This window comes from Solea senegalensis, linkage group LG16, assembly GCF_019176455.1.
Source record: "Solea senegalensis isolate Sse05_10M linkage group LG16, IFAPA_SoseM_1, whole genome shotgun sequence".
In the NCBI taxonomy this organism is placed as follows: domain Eukaryota; kingdom Metazoa; phylum Chordata; class Actinopteri; order Pleuronectiformes; family Soleidae; genus Solea; species Solea senegalensis.
Window position 1 is genome coordinate 12,807,041 of NC_058036.1, and position 21,463 is coordinate 12,828,503.

General features: G+C 40.3%; 1 protein-coding gene across 1 annotated transcript in view; it reads left to right on the forward strand.

Annotated features, from left to right (window-relative positions):
- pdss2 (prenyl (decaprenyl) diphosphate synthase, subunit 2) overlaps positions 1-21,463 on the forward strand; it is a 35,147-nt gene that overhangs the window by 13,219 nt on the left and 465 nt on the right. The window contains exons 3-7 of the mRNA XM_044047918.1: positions 3,793-3,991; positions 13,993-14,067; positions 15,531-15,704; positions 17,188-17,319; positions 18,479-18,514. Coding sequence (XP_043903853.1) covers positions 3,793-3,991; positions 13,993-14,067; positions 15,531-15,704; positions 17,188-17,319; positions 18,479-18,514 — 616 coding nt within the window. The remainder of the gene's footprint in view (positions 1-3,792; positions 3,992-13,992; positions 14,068-15,530; positions 15,705-17,187; positions 17,320-18,478; positions 18,515-21,463) is intronic.

Consider the following 21,463-nt stretch of genomic DNA (forward strand, 5'->3'; position numbering starts at 1 on the left):
TGTGTGTAGTGTAACCGTGTCGATGCAGAAACGTCCTAATATTAGAACTAATTGGAATAAAGCAGGCGTCATGGAAGCGCTTTTGAGTCTGGAGCTTTTACGTGCCGTGTCGGCACGTCATGTTTCACGGTAGGACGAGTTACATCACACCAGGGTTGTCATGAGACTAGAATGTCGAACTTGTTACGATACTCGAGAAACTACTCGATACTTCACCGACGGCACAATTTTGAATGGGTCTGGAGTAACATGTAACTGTTAATTTATTTTCTGTACTACTGGTGACTTGGTACCATATTGGTACCAGGTGCTGATGAAATAAAGTCAGGAAGCTGTAATACGCTGCCACTCTGTCATTAATTGACAATGGTCAACACTTCTAGTCACAAATAATCATGTTATCTTGTTAAATAAGACGGACATTAACAGTGGGTGATACTGTTACAAATGAGAATCCAGAATTTCAGTTTGAATTGGGATTTTTTTTTTTCCCCAACTACTACACTCTTCACTCATGTCGCGACCCGGCGCTCACTCTCATCACTGAGACACTGCATCACTGAATCCAACGTGCAGCATTCCCTCACTCATGTGTGATGGATAATCCAAACCCAAACACACTCGCACACACAGCATGACATGATCACCTCATTTGCACTATCTTGCTCTCTTTCGCGCTCTCCCCCCTTCTCCCATCCCCCCCCCCAACACTCACTCCACCTCTCCTGGGCTCATTAGCACCTCTGCTGATGGCGAGATGGAAGGATGGAGGGAGACGGGGTGGGGCGGGTTCAGGGGGTGATTGAAACCTCCGGGGGACGGTCTCCTCCCTCCTGACAGGCAGCATTTGTAAAACATTTCCCACTCTGCTGCTTGACACTGATGATTCACCAAAGCGCCAACATGATAGAGTAGATAGATAGATGGATAGATGGCTAGATGGATAGATGGATAGATAGATAGATAGATAGATAGATAGATAGATAGATAGGCAGGCATTGAAACATGTTTAAGGCTGTGTTTGATAGTGAGGCAGACTGCAGAGCGAGGAAAATGGAACAGAACAGTCAGGACAAGGGGCGTGGTGAGGGGCGTTACACCTCAGCAAGATGGCATCGGTTGCTATGCAACTGGGCACCAAAGCTATTTATACACCGGCCCCCTTGTCCCCCTTTTTTCTTCCCCATGCTCCACTGCTACTGATCAGGACTAGAAGATTGGAGGCACAGCTTTTAGATGTGTTTGCGACATGGCTCAACTAATTTGGGTTTTGGGAGGATGGTACAGGGTGCAGCTGTTCATTACTTTTGATTCACTGTTGAAAAGTGTTTCCTTATATTATTTCACCTTGTAGGAATGTTTTTTGTGTGTGTGTGTGTGTGTATGTTGACCACCCATCATAGGACATAAAAAAGCATTTCCTGAAAGCAAACCTTTTATACTAACCATTTTTTTCCCGGTTATGATCGGGACTGATGCCAAACAAGGGCTGAAACAATAATAACTATTATTCATTTCTCTAGTGTCTTTCAACACAAGGTTAGCAAGTGCTTTACGGGTTTGCAACAGGATAAAACATGTGGGCTCAGCGAAATCAATGCAAAGAATCATGTAATACATACAATCAATTTCATTTAATGGATGTTTCAGGAGGATAGAGGATGGATAAATGGTGTCCTTACTGCCCACTCCCACTCTGAAATAATGGATGGAGATTTAGACGCTGTGCTCTGTGAAGAAATGCAGTCAAATCACCACTTAACGTCTTAGAATTAAGGCCATTATTTGCAATTGTTCATCAGCGTATCAATCAAATCAGATTAGTCTCTGTCTGCATCTGCTCTGTTCGGAAATTAATGTATGTCAAATCACAACTTATTTCTTTTTATTATCAGTTCACCTGCTGTTTAAGTGTTTGTTTTGTTTTAATAAGCAGTGGAAAAAATGACGTCCGTGCTGTAATGATACAAAACAGAAGAGCACACATTTATATTATAACATTTGTTATAATGTTATAATATAAATAATGGCTTCAGTGATTAATTAGATGCTACATGTTTACATTAATACTCAATGGTGCAAACATGGAATTAACATCAATGTGTGGACATGTGTTGATGTATTTGGAATTGAATTCACTAATTTCCTTCCTTTATCCATATATATTTTCTCAATTGGAATTGTAACAAATTATTAGATACTATTTCGATATAGTTGATAGTTTAAAATAACATGTGCGAGCCCTGGTCAGTGATGATGGGTTGAGCTGAATGTCCAAGCTTCAAGGCTTGTATGTATTTATGAATGCAACTATTCCATTACAGGGATTATTATTATTTTATACATTAAAACATGTGTGCATGGAAGAGGTTGCGTGTACCTCAGTGTGTCTACTGAGACCGGCTCCATGAAAAGTGTACTAGATATTAGGGCTGTATATTGGCATGAATCTGGTGATACAGTGGGATATATTGGCATACATCGGGATTCTAAAAGCAAGGGGGTATATTGTGATCTATTTGAGAGTCAAATGGTCTAAAGCCTTCTCCAAGCTAGTGGTCGAGGGCTTCAGTACAACACAAAGTGTCATCCTATGAGATACTCTGATTGTAAATTCTCACGTATGCCGTATGGAACCTTATGGAACATTGTCTTCTCTGAATTTTAAAATGTAATTTTATATAAATTCTGCCATTCTCCTCTTAAAACCTGTTCACGCATCAGTCTAACACACCTTGAGACCAGCGGTGGTCGAGCTGTTCATTTGCTCGCTTACTCAAACCCCGAACTTATTAACTCTCTCTCTCTGGGCCACTGTCTTGTTGCTCTGTGTCACCAAGCAGAGAAACCAACCAGACAATGGATGTGATTGAGAGGCGACATAGTATATGACATTATTGAATTTTAATCACATCTTTTCTGCACAGCAATTACCTGGCTACAAGATACGTCTGTGTGTGTGTCTGTGTGTGGCAGACAACTGGCTCATCAGGTTCTCACAGCGGCTGAAAGAAGGTCGTAAGTGGCTATCAGCGCACCCAACCCTGTCTGGATGGATCCCTCCTGTCGCAGCGTGGCAAGCTCCTTCCATATGGAGAGGGGCCTAATTATCCCTCACCAATGACTGAATCAACATTTGATTATATCCTCCCCAAGGCTGCGATGAAAGGCTCTATTCAAAGACCACTTTTATGTCTTTTCTCTCATAATCAAGAATGGCTGTTATTTGCTAATGATGAGTTCAGTGTCTCTTTTTTTAAAAAAAAAAAAAAGAAAAAAAACCACAACCCTTGACACACTGTGTGGCAAGACGTCCGACACATCTGCAGGCTTCTGCCCTTCAATCCACTGATTTTGACATGGATGGATTTAAGCAAATTTGGATATTTTTATTTTATAATTTATAATCTTTTTATATTTCCACATCCATAAATGGTTCAGATAGTATCTGAATAAAGTGTGTTAATCCTAAGAGTCTTTGTTTGGTTGCAGTGTTGTTAAGTCAAATTAAAAACAAGAAGCATCTGAATATTGTCATTTTACTCACTAAATAAACGGTTTCCTCTTATGTTTGATGGGTGAAATGAAAAGCCATGAAACCTTTGTTCTGACTGAACCTGTATATGATGCAGTAATTGTGTTTTCAAACTTGCCAAATCTCAGAATTTCGCCCCCATTTTAGAGACAATGAAATTGTCGGTGTCAAAAAGCTCTCTAACTGTCAAGCCTCAGGAACGCCCCTCTTAAAAGCTCAAAAGTATCCTTTTCTTTATTTTTTCCTCTGTTTCGCAGCCAGAGGAACCTGGCAGAAATCACGGAGTTGATCCACACAGCGTTCCTGGTGCATCGTGGGATAGTGAATCTGAAGGAGTGGACGGTTTCAGATGGCCCACTGAAGGACATGCAGTTTGGCAATAAGATGGCCATCCTCAGCGGCGACTTCCTGCTAGCCAACGCTTGTACCGGACTGGCCGAGCTGAATAACACTAAGGTAAAAGGTCTGTCATTAACAAAGAGTACTCCAGGGAAATATCTGACCTGTCATCAGTGATATTAATGAGAGACCCTGTCGTCCTATTGTGAACTCCCAGTGGTCCTTACAGCCACACGTATCAATGTCACTCTTCATCACGGTGTCTTTGCTCTCACACCACATCCAAACTCTCCATCTCTTCTGTGTTTACCTACTTGACCTGATCCCTTATTTTATGAAATACTATACTGTAGGGAATGATGACTGACTATACTGTAGAGCTGGGCGATATACCGGTAGTAAGAGTTATACTGGTATATTTTTGAAAGAGATATGTAGTTGAGACAATATCGCCATACTGGTATAATATATATTATTTTTATGTTGCCTTGCGAACGCTATTTAATAAAGCCGGACCGCTTCTCTCTGAGCCTACAAGCTTAGTGCAGCTGCTCAATCACGCCCCTTACATGTACGTACTACGTAGTGTTCTCCCACTCACGTTACGCATCACAACAGACATTTGGCGGACATGATGGAGAGTGAGCAGTTGGTGGCTAAGACAAAGAATAATGGCACTGTTATTTTCCGAAATAAAATGTGTAATTTTACTCCGACACATTTTTCTTAACCCTCTTCGTTAATAGTCGAGCTGGTGACGTAATGTCTGTTTGTTGCCGCTAGTTTTTAGCGGCACCAGTTCGACACCGAAGCTGTGGTCTCCGGGTTTCTGTTGTACACTCTGGACGCCGGGTTTCAGTTATCAGCTGTTTCAGCTCTTAGCTGTCAGCTGAGCGGCCAACCGCTGAGCTAGCGAGCTAACCAGTTTTGTTCAAAATATCGTTATAATATCGGATGTCGCAAATGGAACATGAAATATTGCGATATCAGTTTTGGTCAGGTAGACCAGCTCCACTTTGACCGTACCAGCTCCAGGTAGATCAGCTCCACCCACGTCAGTCACCTGATTGGGCGACGTCACTCGCTTGCAATTGGTGTAAATATCCCGTGGAAGTCGAGGCAGTTCAATGCCCGCACTCTATTCTCATGAAAAGCTTGATGACAATAATGCTGCTGGGTGTCCTCCAGTGTTGTCTGTTGTGTTGTTGTCACGCTCTATGTCGCCGTTCATTGTTATTGCACCGGTACAACGTCACACTACGTGGCACAGCCCACACCCTGCCTACCTTTTAGGTAAGGTACTATTCTCAGTCAAAACACAAGTCTGACCCAGGGCTTTACCATTCCAAACCATGCTGTACTGGACCATGACACAAACACAGCAATAGACAGTTAGATTTCCAAGTACAATATATTTGCAGTATGAAAAATGAGGTACTTTTATAGTATAAAACACCACTGAACACTACTGTGACTGACAGTGTATCGTCCAATAGGAGCCTGGTTGCAGTTGAAGGCTGTAAACTTTGGGTTTCAAAAACTGACATGGTGCCAGTCAAATCGCAAAACTTGAGTTCTCACAAGGCTTGTTTTGCAACCGGAAGACATTCATTTTTGTATACACCATACGGTATCCGTCAGGATGTGTTAGATGTGGGCAAATCTCTTGAAATTGTATGAGGGTTTGGATTGGTATTGGTTCCGTTTGCTGGGCCAGTGTTGTGCTGTATATATTTTTATCTCACATATGAGTTCATTGACAGAGTATGTAAACAAAACAAACAGTAACCATGGTGGCCGCTGATTAACTGGGTCAGACTGTGGGTGAATTAATAAAATGTGGCTCAAAATGTGCTCGATTTCATACTATCAGGCAGGTGCAAATTACGGTTAGAGGGTGGCCAAGTACGATGATTACGCAATTAGTCACTAGCTTGTTACATCCAATATAAAAAAGAAGAGGCACAGTGGGCAGTATTTATAACCTATGAATTTGCTGTTTAGGTTATGGTTACCAACATGTGTGCTTTTGCTCCTGAGAGAGAGAGACCTGTTTCACGGCTGGATTTGTGGGATCAGTGGTTTCTTACCCCCAGAGCAAAATTCAGATCTTGTGGTTCCACTTCTTCTCCTTCTTCTTCCCAGTAAAAAGCCCAATGCTTGATTCACCTGTAAAAAATTAGATTCCTCGCTTAATCCTAATACAGCTACTGTGTCAAATAAAAACTGTTAGTGGGATGATTATAGTACTGAGTTGGGATTTTGTCAGGGCAAAACAAAAGCAGATGGGGAAAGAGCTGTTTATCTGGTCACCATTATAAGACTGGGGGCGACGGTGGAGTGAGTCATCTTTGAACCGGAAGGTCGATGGTTTGATTCTGCTAGTCGACATGCCGATTTGGCTTTGGGCAAGACACTTACCCTCACCTTGCTCCTGATGGCGATCCTGGAAGCATGTAAATGGTGATGATAGATGTGTGACTGTGTGAGGTAAACTGCAAAGCAGCTTTAAGTGGTCTTCAAGATGTTGAAAAGCGATGTATAAGTACAGGCCATTTACCATGTGACTGAATAGAGTGTAAGAAAGGTGATTTTTTTATATAAACAAAGTAGTTTCATTAGAAATAATGAAGCGTTACGCCTCCTTAGTTTTCTAGTGAAATGCCAGAGTTAGAAGGAAACCTCAGGCTTAGATCTCAGTTAAGCTCCTAACAACTAATGCAACCTGTGATAAGGCAAGAGGAGTAGTCATTGCTTGTAGCACACTAGAAAGTTCAGGAAGGTGTTGTTGGTGGCACTCAGGGTTTTTTTTTTTCCCATCAATCCCCTGTTGTGTTGTGTTTTTATTGGCAATATCACATAGGGCAGTGTATACGAAATTCACCTCAACAATATGCAAAATATGGAGGTATTTGTTATTGGAAAGAATATAGGCCTTATTTTCGGCAGAAGCATGCAAGTAGACGTCCACCATTATTTCTGTAAAAGACTTCCGGTTTGGCATTTCTGGTCAGTAGTAAACTTAATGTAGCAGGCAGGACAACAACTTTGACAGGTATCATGTGTGCAGTCGGGGGTTGATATAACAGCAGTTGTTTGAAGCGAAAAGCTTTAATGGAATGGTGTTCTGATCGTCAGCCTCAAATAAGACCAGTTTTGTACAAACCTTTATCGTCCCCCAAAGAATATGGAAACACACTGTGGCTTAAAGCCTTTAATTTGAAGAAGCTACCTTAGTGTTCCTATGAAAATGAACCCTCAGACGATCAGTCCACAGCTAATTCTGATTAAGTGTTGTCAGTGACTGTATTGGTGTCCCATTAAAACTGGATCATATTGCCAACTTTTATTAAATCTATTAAATCATTATTTCATTTAATTCATTTATTCAACCGTCCAAAACGACAGCACAAAATAATAACTAATGTCCTCATATGTTATATGATGTCATCCTCCCACTCCGTATAAATTACACAGATGTGGAACTGATCCGACATTTCAGTTTGTGATCATTAGTTACCAGTATTTTCACAACATTGTTTCGCAGACTCGCTCCGTTCACAGATACGTAGAGGAAAGGAATACTGGAAGTGCCACACATTAACAGGATGTCAGACCATTAGTTACATCTGCATTCAAGCCGTGATAATCAATATATGGCAATATTATCATATAACAAATACATCTGTGAAAAGTGCAGGATTTATTCAGGAATTGTTGATTTATTCTCAACCTAGAGAACAAAGTGCATAAAGTCTATGTATAGAACGTGGATGGGCCATCTTTTAACTTAACTTTCTCCACAATTTTCCCACCATAAACTCCCTGTTCTTCAACCAGGTGACTTCTGCCCAAGTTTCCTTCATTTATTTGAGCAGCACCACACTGAGGAACCATCAACTATTGATGCCTGGCAAGTGAAACTGGCAGGGACCGCTTACTTTAGAGTGGCTTCATTTATTGATTTGGAGTATCGATTATTGTATTACACAAGGATGGACGACAAAATATCACCATATCGATATTTTTGACCCACCTCTAGTATACATTACAAAGTATACAATCACAGAAACACAGACAGAATGAACCAAGTCTAAGGAAAGGATGGAAATTAAGGAAAGAAAAAAAAAGAGGGGGCATTTTGAGATTTTCCAAAAAATGCCCTCTACCAAAATGATATTACCATGTGGAATAAATACTATGATAAAAAAAACTAGGCGGATTCTTGTGGAATTGTGGTCAGTGAGTATGTTTGCAGAAGTGATGAAATTCACAAGGTTCCTCAATTGCATCTTGAAGCTGCTACCGTCAACTCAACCCACCGTGAACCCTGCATCACGTTCACTAGCTCTCATGCACTGGAGTTTAGAATATTCCACTAATCGAGGAATCATACCATTGGATATTTGAAAACCATTTTTGCTAGAAATGCCCATCCCTACTTTTTTTTTTTTACCAAAACCAAAAGTTACAGGTCCGTCAGTCTGTGAAACACAGACTCCTACTTTTAATTGAGGACATGGTCTGTTTGTATTCTGGTCTGGAGACAGCGATGAAATGTGAACCGTTGGATTCCTTCTTATTGAGTTTTCTGTTTTTGACAAGTGTGTGGTGGTGGTCGTGTTTTGCGCACCACAGATCATATCTACTGCGTGGCCTGGTAACCCCTCGCTGACAGATGCTGTCACCACGCTGCTCTGTCAGAATGTGGTTGCCTGGCTGGATCAAAATAACTGCCCCCACCCATCCGTCCATCAGTAGAACCAGTCCTTATCACCCTCCCTGCTGCCACATATGCAGTAAACACAGTCTGGGTCAGGGTTTGTGGGTTTGTGTCTGCTCTGTGATGTGAGTGGTGTCCATAGTGCATCTCATAGTGGAAGTAACAATGATCTATCATTTCCCTTTTTGAATGAAGAGTACTTTTTTTTTTTGGCAGTGTGGCATTTTCTTCAGGGCTGTCATTAGGGTTTGTCACCACAGCTGTACAATGACAAAACTCTCATTGTAGTGTGATACAAACCACAGTAATGTAACTGATCCTAGTCAGTTTTCTGTCAAAAGGAGGAAACGATGCTTTTTAAACTCATGATGCAACAAGTGAAATTTTTTTCTTGATTAATCAAGTACTTTTTTGATCCGCATAATGTTTCCCAAACCTTGACATGATGATTTATTTATGAAATGGAGCAAAGAAAGCAGAAAATACTCACATTTCAGAAGTTTACAAATCTGATTTCTTATTGTGATTATTTAAACCAATAAATTGATGATTAAAATACTTGACAATTCATCTAGTAATCGATTATTAATCTTTGCAGCCCTAATTTGAAGCAACAACAGGAGACGTCCCCAGAGTGGCGTTTTTTTTATGGCTAATAAGGAGATAGACGTGTGATATTCAGCAGTTACTCATGTTTCAAAAGGTTAGCACAACAAAATGAACCGAGAACAAAACACAGACTGCACTGATTCAGCTGCCCTTCACTGGTGAGAGCAGGAGGTAAATGAGATCCCTCTGAACACTGCTGACAAAACTGTCATGCTTAGCTAAGGTTATGGCAATGGAATTTATTTTGACTTCTCAAAACTGGTGGTTTGGGGTCAACAAAATAACTTTCACTGAAACTCCTGTCTGTCAATTGATGTTGACCTCGATTTGGCTTCTATTTATTTTCAAATCGGATTAAAGAGAACAACCAAGAGATGTGATTTTATACAGAATTTCCAGAAAGAAAAAAAAAAATATATATATATATAATTTATATTTTGCTTAATGAGAGACAATATAATAAGAACCATCAAGAAAATGTAACTGTCAGGGGCACCACCAGAATTTGTTGAATTGTTCCATTTATTAATGAAAAGTCTTCCCCTGAATTCCAGTTTTAGTTTGCAGAGAAATGTCCTGAATGTATTTGCACAAACTTAGTGGAAAGGTTGTCTCAAATGTTTGTTTTTCACGAATGAGCATGATCAGTACTCACTGTGACATAACGTTCATTAAGGTAGTAAAAGATCGTTATTGACGCCGACACTGCATATTGATTGTATGTTGTGTGTGATTACTACTGTATGTCAAGTCATTTTCATGACTGAATGAGGTGAGAATTTCTTTGAGGCTTCAAAGTTTTTCTCATAAAGCAGCGTTTTTAAGGCAGTGAAAGTGAGGGAGATTAAGTGTCGTGGCCTTGAGAGGAAACCTATGCTGCTACTTGTATAAACTGTAAAGTAATCTCACTTTGGAGCTCGGGTTTCTCCCCCCCTCGCAGACCTGTCTGCAAAACACGATCTGGCTGGATTTGGGAATGGAGTATGGTGGAGGCAGGGGGAGAGCTTATCTGATACTTTCCAAAAAAAGACCCCCACTGGCCCCCACTTCCCAAGGCAGGCCAGGCAGAGACACCACATCTGGTAATACTGTAGGCACATTGTCCTTCCAGGTCTGTGGGCGAAAGCTCATGTTTCCTCAATATTTTCCCCCGGTGGATTCAGTTACCCAGAGGGCAGTGCGAGGCTGACGGAGCAGCCACCAGACTTTTCTGATGAACCAAGGAAGTCTGGGATGAGCTGGAGTAAATGTATCCTCATTCATACTGCACAAGGCATAACCTCGACTCGTCTGTTCCCACTGCTCTGTGTGTGGATGAAGGATGGAGGCGTCCACCTCAGCTTTTATACTCATTCAGTAAAACTAGTCCATTGGTGCGGATTTGCCTCTCATCTGTGGTGGTGAATAAGGGGCCGCTCGTGTCTCTGGAAGCTAAACTGTAGTCATGCATGCCCCCTGTAAGAGGAAATGGGCAACTGCAGTCTAAAACAAAACTCAGGCCTCCACCTTTTCAATATGTTACACTTTTCAGCTTTTTTTAAAATGCTTTAAAGATAGAAATATGTTTCCTCAAGCAGCATTTTTAACTTACTGAAATAAAGAGTATTAAGGCTTTAAGCCCTTTTTCTTTTAGACATTGCTTCTGTTGCTGCAGAACTCTTATTTTGTATTAGGAATGGCTGATATGGGCAAAAAGAATCACCTTATAGTCAGATATAACACCCAAAAGAGGTGTTATGTTATATATGTATAATTATGATGTTCAGAAGCAGAGATGACAGGGAAGTCATTTCTTCTACTTTTATTTTTTGTGAATCTCCTCTAATAATGTGCAGCAATGATGAAGATATTTATTGACAATGCTGTAAAACCGTGGCCTCAAACCTCAGCTAAATATCGTTTTATAATGAAAACATGGCCCATGACCTTCTCTCCCTTGTAAACACAGCAGAGGTTATAGAATGCATTTCAGTGGAATATCATCATGAATATCGTTACTGCAGTGTCATGATGGAATGCTGTGTTGTAATTTTAATCTTTCTCTAGTCCCGCCCCCTCATGACTAGACTAGATACTCATTGGCCACAGGTCATTTGAGTTTGAGACCTCTGCTGTAAACCATGTGCTCAGACTAATATGCTGCTCTGGAAAATGTCTATGTGCAGTGTCAGTGTTAAAACTTATTTAGAGCGTTCTACATACCTTTAAGCACGGCAGGTCGATGTTGCAGTTTTAAGAAAAGTCTTATAAAGACGTTTGTTTGTGAGTGCACGTCAATGTTTTTGTGTCCACTGGTGTCACTTCCTGTCACTTAATGTGTCTCCTGGATACTTTCATTACTCAAGTTTGAATTGATTTGAATATCACAATAAAAATCTGTGATATTTAAAAGATTACATTTTGCTCCTTCAGTGAAAGTGGAAGGAAATCGTTAATCGTGTTTTTAAAATTCTTTATGGAGAGAAAACAACAAACCCTTGTGCAAAACACTCAGTGGCAATTATGTCAGAGTGTATTAATAAATGTTAAATCTTTAACATAATGTTTAATCTATAAGTTATAGATATATCATAACAGAACTAACTGTTCTGTTATGATAAATGTAAAACCTTTTATCAGAACAGACTTTATCCAGGGCATGTGAGCTTTAAGAAGACACATGCATGTGTAACACATCACCATAAATGTTAGTATATTAGTATGTAGTATTCCGGTTGTATATTCAATAATGATAGTGATAATAACCATAATTAGAATTAGAAGAAAAGGAGAGCAAACACCTGCAGCATATATAACCGGAATACTACTATTGGGTTATATATGTTCAATAATGATAGTGATGATAATCTGACTGCAGGTGTTTGCTCTCCTGTTCAATAACGATAGGGATAATTACAATAATTTATCAATTGGAAGAAAAGGAGAGCAAACACCTGCAGTCAGATTATCATCTCTAATCCGTGTTAACCCCTCCGCTTTGTGGTCGCCTCATGTTGCCTCACCATCTGCCTTTAAGCTCATCCGCAGGCCAGAGACAGGCAGCGTCTGTGAATACAGAGTGTCAGGAATGTCCCCTCTAACCCCGCCACGCTCTGATAACGAGCAGCTGAGTTTGCAGCACTTCACCTGGTTCCCAGCTCGACTCGAGTGACGTGAACACTGCGTGCTCCTGCTTCGACCAGGGGAAATTGTGTTTTTAATTGCAAATGTCTCGGCCTTGGTTTGCCTCATTTACATCTACACAGTTTAATCATTGCGGTGAGTCAAAATCCTATATAATCTCAGTCAAACAGTGAGTCATCTCTTAAATTGAAGGTTGTGGGTTCGGTTCCCAGCCGTATCCCTGGGCTAGATGCATAACCCCAAGCTGCTCCTGACGGAAAGATGTTTAATAGAAAATTGGGTATGAATGAGTGAGTGAATGGGTGAATGGCAGCTTTGAGCGATCATCAAGACGAGAAAAGTGCTATATAAATACAGACTATTTTCTTTGTGACTAAAATCTGTGTGAGTTGTCTGTCAGTTGTTTTTTTTTTGTTGTTGTTTTTATTTAGTTAAATGCCTAAAATATAGTTCTACCCTACACTGTGTGGATCATCTCTGGTCTCTCACTGTCCCATAGCAGCCAGTGCACTGAGGGCTTATACTGACTATCAGACCAGCTATAGCTTAGTACCTCACACACCCACACAAAAAATCTGAACTATCCCTTTAATGCTTTTTTGTTTTTAGCTTTTTGCAGAGAACAGGTTCTGGTTTGTTTTAAATACAAACAAACGTCAAATGAGCTCACGCAATACTGATGAGTGGTGTTTTGTTTTCGTGTCTGTGGAGACACAGTGAAGCGCTTCACATCGCACCTGAGTAGATGTACGTTAGTGAAGTGAGACAGCAGCAAACTTTAGGTTCAGGAGTTATCCCTTGTTCTCTGAAACATGAGTGAGGTTGACCCTCTCATGACCATCATGGTAATCAGGCCGCCTGGATTTATTTTGATTTTATAGCTGTAGTATTGTCAAAAAAATGTCCAATGAGTGAGTTCTTCTGCCCCTTTTTGCCAAGATAACTTTCACTTTCGATATTTGGCAGTTATTTTTATATTTAAAAAACTGTACAATGCACCCACTAATTTGCCAGTGGCTATTTGTGTGAGTGTACGTGCACCTGTGAGGGGCACTTCCTACATTGCTGTATGTTCTAACTTGTTGCGTAATGTTTTATCTGTGCTGTATTTATTTGTCCTTCTACATGACATTACTTGCTGAGTAATATTTGATGTTTTATCTGTGTTGTGTTTATCTTTACGTAGGGACTGCACATGTAAATTAGCCCAACGCTAACTCTGGTGTAATGCATCAAATGGTGCCATTTATGTTTTTCATTGCACATGGTCCCTTTCAAATGAAATCAAATCAAAAAGTCAGAGAAGCTGACGTCACAAACTTGTGACGCACTGGTGAATCTTGTACCTGTGTACAATGACAATAAAAGACTATTCTAGTCTGTGATTGGACTAGCATTCCACAGAACGACTCAGGGCTACTGTAATGACAAGAATATGGGAACATTTTTGAATTTTCTAGATATCACAAACAGTCTAGGAGTTACGGTAATAGGTTGTGAGGTTGAAACAAATGTTCTAAATGGTTAGATTATTGACCAAGCGTACTCACATGAAGCATGGGGTAAGTCTGGGGCGCAGAGAAGTTACACACCGGAGTTTTAAAGCTTCATGGTGTAAATTGTAGCCCAAATGTCTGACAGTTCTTTATCTGTTATTTAACAGGTTGTTGAGCTGATCTCAAGTGCCATCGGCGATCTAGTCCAAGGAATCTACTATGAAGGTTCCAGTAATACTGAGGTAAGGTATCTACTCTACTTTGATGCCGTGCAGTTCACTCACATAAGATTAGGCATGAGAAATGACTCAATCTCCAAAGAAACAAAACTTTTTGGAGTGAATATAAATATAATAATTGGCTGGACATTAAATATTTAAAGTCAGTTCAGAGTGCTTTATATATTGACGAGCTAACTTTAAACCGACATTTTTAATGAGGACTAAAACTAATAAAAGTGTCTTTGTGTCTAAAGCCTGTTGTAGCTCATCACTCTGTACCAAAGAACTTCATTGTCCCACAGAATCTATTATCCTGTTACCAGACACCCCCATTTTTATGCTCCGGCCCAAAAATAATGTACTCAAAATAAAAATGTTACTGTTCTTCGGCTATTTTTATTACAGCCATAACCCAGGTCTCCTTTGAGAGGCACCTGTGTAAAATTTACAACCAAAAAAGTTCAAAATGAATGTAAGAGATAGTAAACGAAAGAGGCATAAAAAGTGGGCAGTAAGGTCTTTAGTGGGACCTTTTGTGTGGGAAACACTTTAAAGTCATAGTGCACAAGCGTGGACCGTGTCAGTGTCAGCAGCTGCTGCAGTGGAGGGAGGATCCTAACAGACATTTGAGTGGGATACAACCTAGAGGTTAGAGAGATGAATAATCAGCATTGGCAGGATTCTATTGACCTGTTTCATGTATTTAGTAATTATTTTTATTGAAAATACTGTACATAATTGCACTGCTGTGTAGATTGTAAAATGTAGATTAGAGCGTTTATTTGTTGTCGTTAAACAGCTGTTTTATTCAGATAGAGAATAAAATTAAATTGGCTAAACAGAATATTTGGGCCAAAAATCGCATCAGCCATAGAAAGACCGATATCAGTCGACAACCTTGTCACTTATTTGGACTCAATCCTATTTCAAAATGAGTCCCCAAATAACCTGGTTTCATTCTGTTAAGAGTAATGTTTTCATAACACTAGTGTCCCTATTCTTTTGTGAACAAAACTACCGTAAACTGGATATCTGTGTCTAGTTTTCAAAAACGAATGAAAGCTATACATACACGTTGCTGATTTTGCTGGTGACCTTTTGTTTTGTGGGTTTTTTTTAAAAGCAGGTCCTGATACATAGTCAGCAGGCTCTCACACGTGGACTCGAGATTTGAGTCCCAGGGAATCACTCAGGGTGTCTAATACTGTTTTATGATTTAAAAAACAAATATATTCTTAAGACATTACGCTCTAAAGCTAACATAGCTTTTATTAAATGAGAATGTGCTTGTGGGAAATACTCTGTTAAATTGCTGTTACTCTCTGCTGCACATCCAATTACATACTGAAAAATAAAAACACAGGAGGAGGAGGAGGAGGTCTTGTTTTGATTTAGAGGCCGCAGGTTGCCCTGCAGGAACTTTGAAGCAGCAGCAGTGAAGGCTCAGGCCGGCGGTGTCTCCGCTCCTCTTTTTGCTCCTGCAGGAGAGCAGCCTCACCGACAGAGTCGACGTGGCGACTTGGGAGGAGCAGATGTTCCTGTCCCACGGGTCGTTGCTCGCCAAGAGCTGTCAGGCTGCGATGGAACTGGCCAAACACGACAAGGAGTCCCAAAGACTGGCCTACAAGTACGGCAAGCACTTATCACTCGGCCACAAGGTGAGTCTCACCCAACACTTTGAAGGATCACTCAATATGGGATAATCCGTCTTTTCTCTCAATGAACTTCTTATTGTTGTAAAAGATGCTAGATGTAGTCTATGAGCAACAGAACTCAGGTAAAGGACAGGTTTTAATGACGTTCCCTGGGATGTAGTTTGTGAAAAAAAGGCGATGATCCAGAGGCAGCTCAGGATTTTTCAAAAACAATTGTTGACCTTGCGAGACAGAGGAGTCTGTTCCGCTACAGGAATCTGGGCGGCCTTTGCAGAGGCTCGCTCTCTCTGATTAACTCTCTGTCAAACTTCAACAACTCATAAAGTTGTTGTTAAATCCCACGAGAGATTTCTGGATTCTTCTCAAATGTGTCTCTGTTACCGCACCCCAATCAACTAACTGTGATTACACACACATAAGTGAAGCTTTGTAGTGTTAAAACAAACAAGATTAATAGTTAAAAGTAATTAATAATGTAAACACAGTCAGTTTCTCCAGAAAGATGTTCACTGCAATGGACACATAAAGGAGTCAGTCCTGGTGTGAAGAGGAGATGAACGTTGCACAGTGACTGTTTTAAAGATTTAGGGTCAATTAATAGTAATTGAGTCTTTAGGGAGTTAATGTTTTGCCTTAACCTTGCACAGCAAAAAGATTGTAAACCGAGTCATTATGTTATTCATGGATCCTCGTTCCCTCTGACCACTGTGTTGTTCTTGTTGCTTAAATGCTCAATCAAAATAAATGAATACATGTTGCACTGCAACAGCAGTGTCTGACTGTTTTATGCCTTTATGGATAATTTGCCTTCTTTTGGTTTCTAACATCAGTGTCTTTGGAGTGCATTTGAGTGTAAGTGATGTTGAAAATGGATAAAAGAGCTCTAAAACATGTTAACCTGTAAATCTGACACTTTTTATTTTCTTGAATCATTCTCTTGTCAATGAAGCACTTTTGTAAATCTTGTCTTGCCAGTACATTAAAGTTTAAGTGTCTTATTATTTTCTCATTAGAGACAAACACATTATGTAAAAACCTTGGAATCGGGAGGAAGGTAGATCTTCTGAAATGCCATTAGTGTTTAATGTTAATGCGTATGTTTAAGTCTTTTCTCAAGGTTCAGTGCTTTTTCAGGAGTGTCTTAAGTGGTGCTAGTCGTTGATAATGATGCACTCACAGTGCAGCATTAGTGTGTCCTCTCCTGCTGTGGCTCCCTGTCGCTGTCTGTCTGCAGGCCTCACTGGCTACAGGGAATCTCAGCATGGGACGAAACAGAAAATGAGGTCTCTGAAGGACAAGCATCAGGCTCTAGGTGTCTTTCAGCAGACAGTCATGCTGCTCATTAACAGACTGACTCAGTCTGCAGGTAGACGCAACGTGGGCTCCCCCTGTTTTAACCACTGACATGGTTTAATGTGTGCCTTTAATTCAGAACGTAGAATCTCACAGAAATGAATTGATCCGTCTCCGTCTCTCCGCTCTGTAGCTGAACTCTGACCTGCAGCCGTTTTTGAAGAGCAGCGTCGCAGAGCCGCCGTCGTTCAGTCTGAGCGCCGCCCCGGTCGTGTTCCACCGCCAGATCGTCGGTCAGGAGAGGTGGCATCAGCAGCTGCAGCAGGTACACGCACGAGGGTCTATGTCAACACTGCAGCAGCTGGAGCAGTTGGCTTTATTTAGGTCCACGTTTTGGTTTTAAACCAAACAGAGGTGTTAGAAACAGGCAACTATATGTGCCATGCTTTATAGTTCACAAAACTTTAACATGTTCCGTTTAAGAAGAGCTGAAACTAGTGATTGAGACCATTAACTCCTTAGGAAAATGTTTACTGATTCTATTTACTATTCTGTAAATCAGATTGGTCTCAACCAAGACTTCATTTTCAGAAATATTCAAACAAATGTTGATAAAAAAAACTTTTTAAATTATACTTTGAGTGAAATTTAAAGCCAATTGCACTACCATAGCAGTTTAAAGGAAATAATGGAGGAAAAAGTAGCTGATCAGGCCCTGATCCAGTAAAATATGTGACTGTTTCAGTGACATTATCTGTTTCATCTGGACATGGGATTTAGAAAACTTTATTATTTATTTGATAGGGACATTGAAAGCCACCGTTGAGTGAATTTCAAGGGCAACTTTGTGAATTTTAAGAACATTGTGGCTCGAGACCCTGCTAATTTCTGACCATAGTGGCCTCAAGGGTCATGTAGAACATGTGTACTTTTGAATTATTGTTTTTTTTGTTGTTTTCCACGTTGTTATTGAAGGAAGTATTACCATATCTTGGAAATAGAACTATGAGTTACAGCACATGTGTTCCAGTGAGTGACCATGAAAAACTAGGTAATAGATCAACCATATGTTCTTGAAGTTTTCTCTTTTTACTGAATTAATTTTTTTGTCTCAAATGAAAAGTGATGTCTTTCACACATCTGTCTTCAATCTTTTGGAGATTTGACAGTTACAGTTGGATGAGATGGTGGTCGTGCAGATCCGGCTCATGGCTGTGGACATATTTCTAACAACGTCTGAAATTGAATGGTTTAATTATATGTTGTAAATGTCAAGGGGACTGACTCTACATCACATGAGTCACATGAACACATGAAGATGGATCATTTGGCTTTTTGTCAGTCAAAGATAATGTTTTTACTCTTTTACCTCAAATGTGCTGATTGTAATTTCTCTAATTTCATTAACAAATGTTTGATAGACAAAGTTGTGAGTCAACCTGGATTATGTAGTTGATAATCGCTGTCTTTTCTCTCTTCACAAGGCTAAAACGCTGAGAAACCAGCTGGATTACTCCAAGGTAAGAACACTGCTTTATGTATTTCTCAAACCAAAACTGCTCCAGGGCGGAGCGATTAACTTTTTAAAGGTGCAGTAGGCAAGCTTTGTTTGTGTTATTGATTCATAATTCCATAATCTGAGAAAAAAGAAATCTGTAGCATAAAAGTGCTGTGCTTCCTCCAACTTCCTGTCAGCAGAGAGATTCAGAGAAGAAACAAGTGTGGCTGTCCATGTTCATCTTATAAAGCCCCGCCCCCTTCCGACAATCATGGGGGTTTTCTGATTTAACGCTGGGTTGAACAGATTATCTGGCCAAATTATCCAGTAATGTGAGGGGTTAACATCTTATAACACATCAGAGTCTTCCTGATTTCAAATTACAATCATTTATTGTTCCAGTGATCCTGCCTACTACAGCTTTAAATTTACAAGGTTTCACACCTCCTTTGGTACCTATTCCTTTCACGGGAGCCTTCATTCACACTTTTCAACAATGATGATCCAAGTTCATTTGTTGTTTTTCTTTGTTGTTGTCATTTGTTTACTCAGTGGCACACAGGAACGTAGCACCGCATCAAAGTTGAGAAACAAGCTTTCCAAAGTCAACGTGTGAGGCAAGGAGGGGACGGATAGGGGTGCGAGGAGAGACTGAGGCTCAGAGAGGAGGGGTCTGGTGGTGTTGGAGGGGGGGTTATCTGGACCCGTCTGAAACCAGAGCAGGAAGGATTAGTTACCGAGGCCTATTTGTGGAGGAGACACTGAGGCTCTGAGACAGTGGCATTGTGAGAGAATCTCCTTCAGCAGACCTGCTGGAAAGAGGACGTGTAGAGAAGTTAGAAGGGAGGGATAGACGAGGGGACGGAGGGAGGGAAAGCTGAGAGCAGGACGCGGAGGAATGAAATTTTGGGCAAGAAAAAAGAAAGACCTTGGGCCCTCACTAAAGTGTCAAAGTTTGATTGAGCACAAAGATAGGAAAACATAATAATAGGACTAATAATAGTTTTTTGCGTTGTCTTTGGGGATGAATTTAATTATAGCCCTGAGCCCCCACGTTTCGACTTGGAAAAGCTGCACTATCAGACCTGACTGAGGGAGCGTTTGTGTGTATACAGCTGCAGTACAGGGGCGGACGGGGACGGGAAGCATTAATCCCGTCAACCCACTGAAATATTTTCTTTTTTGAGCGGTACATTTCACTTCTGTCATTTTTTTTTCCCCGTGAAATCCCTTTGTGTTTTCAGTCAAACACCAACCTGTTTGCAGGTGTCACACTTTGCAAGCACAGTGTTGCCGGGCAGATCTAAACACCACCATACTGAGACTTAACACAGACTTAATCAGCTTTGTGTGAGCACACACCTGACATGTTTTCATGTTAATCAGAAAGGTACCCGACAAAAGGGACACCAGGGTTTATTTAATTATTCTTTTTTTACGATTCTACATTTATGTAGCACTTCTATTTCAAATTGAAATGTGTCACAGTTTGAGTACAGCACCAGAATATTGATGAGGCCAGAAGACGAATGTGAGGCTGAAAGGACAGAAGAAGCAGGCAGATGAAAAAAGGTACAGAATTGTGTAAATGACAGAAATATATGGATATTTAAAAATGAAATAAGGAGAGAAGTAGCCAGGGTGATGTTGAGGTCAACATGCACAGCTTTTTATTTTTATTTCTGTATTTGTAAAAAGCCTACAGGGCTTCCTAACTACAGAATTTATGAGGTAAAAACGCCCCCAGCGGAAAGATGTTTTCCGACACAGCAGGAGAGTGAGGCTGATGGAGTCATATTCACTCTCTGTAAAACTTCATCTGGAGATTGGAGCTCATTTGCCTTGTTTTTTTTCTCATGTGTGAATTATATGTATGAATGAATGAATGCAGAGACTTTAAACAAGATACTATACAGTATAGAGGTGGGAATCACAGGTTACCTCACCATACGACACATGGTCCAGGATAGACAATCATTAAGGGATACATCGCGATATCTGTCTAACTGAAGAAAAGAAAACATCTGTGAAATGTTAAAAGTGCAGGATTTCTCTTTTTATTCACAATATGGAGAACAAAGTGCCCAAGTTCTATATTAAACGTGAATAAGGGCATCTCTTAACGTAGCTTTCTCCACCATCATTTTGCTGTAAACTCCCTCTTCTTCAGTCAGGTAACTTCTGTCCATGTTTCTCCTCATTGGTTTGAGCAGCGCCACCGCGACTGTTTACTTTAGAGCAAATTATTTGTTAAATAATATATGGATATTTGCCCTGGCGTGTCGATTATCATATTGCAACGATATATCACCCCTGGTATTATACAACCGGTCCATTTAAATGGCACATGCAGCCCAAAAGCAACCTCTTAGTGGCCCAGCCAGTGGTCCCACCAGAAACAATGAGAAAAAAACAACTGTTTTTCACTGTCCCTCAAAGATTCCTACAGTAGTACTGACCATGAATATGTTTGATACCATTGATAGCTCTTTTTTTATTCTGTCAGATGCACTTTGAGACGTCTGTGCATTATATTTGACAAAATATTGATCTTATTTCAAAGAGAAACAAATGCTGTTGCTAATATTGTGCTCACAAACTCATTAACACACTCGTCAAATTTTAAAGACAAACTATTGTGACAGCTACTACTGTGCACTTTTTTTGCTTTCATGCATTTTGTGGACAGAATGACCAAAATAGTTTTATTTTAAAGTGAAAAACATTATTTCTAGTACCCCAGATTCTATTCAGGTATAGTACTTGTATTAGTTTTATGCACTTTTTGATGAAAGTGTCATTGTTTTTAACCAACCTCACATTAACTTAGTCTCACTTTTCTCCCCTGTAGTTAAATATGGTAAGCTGCCTCCAGTGGCACCAGGAGCAGTGCACTAATGCACACGCTTGAGTTCCACAGTGGGGTTTTTTTTTTTCCCCTCTTGTTGAAGGACACGTTTTGCCACCGCGC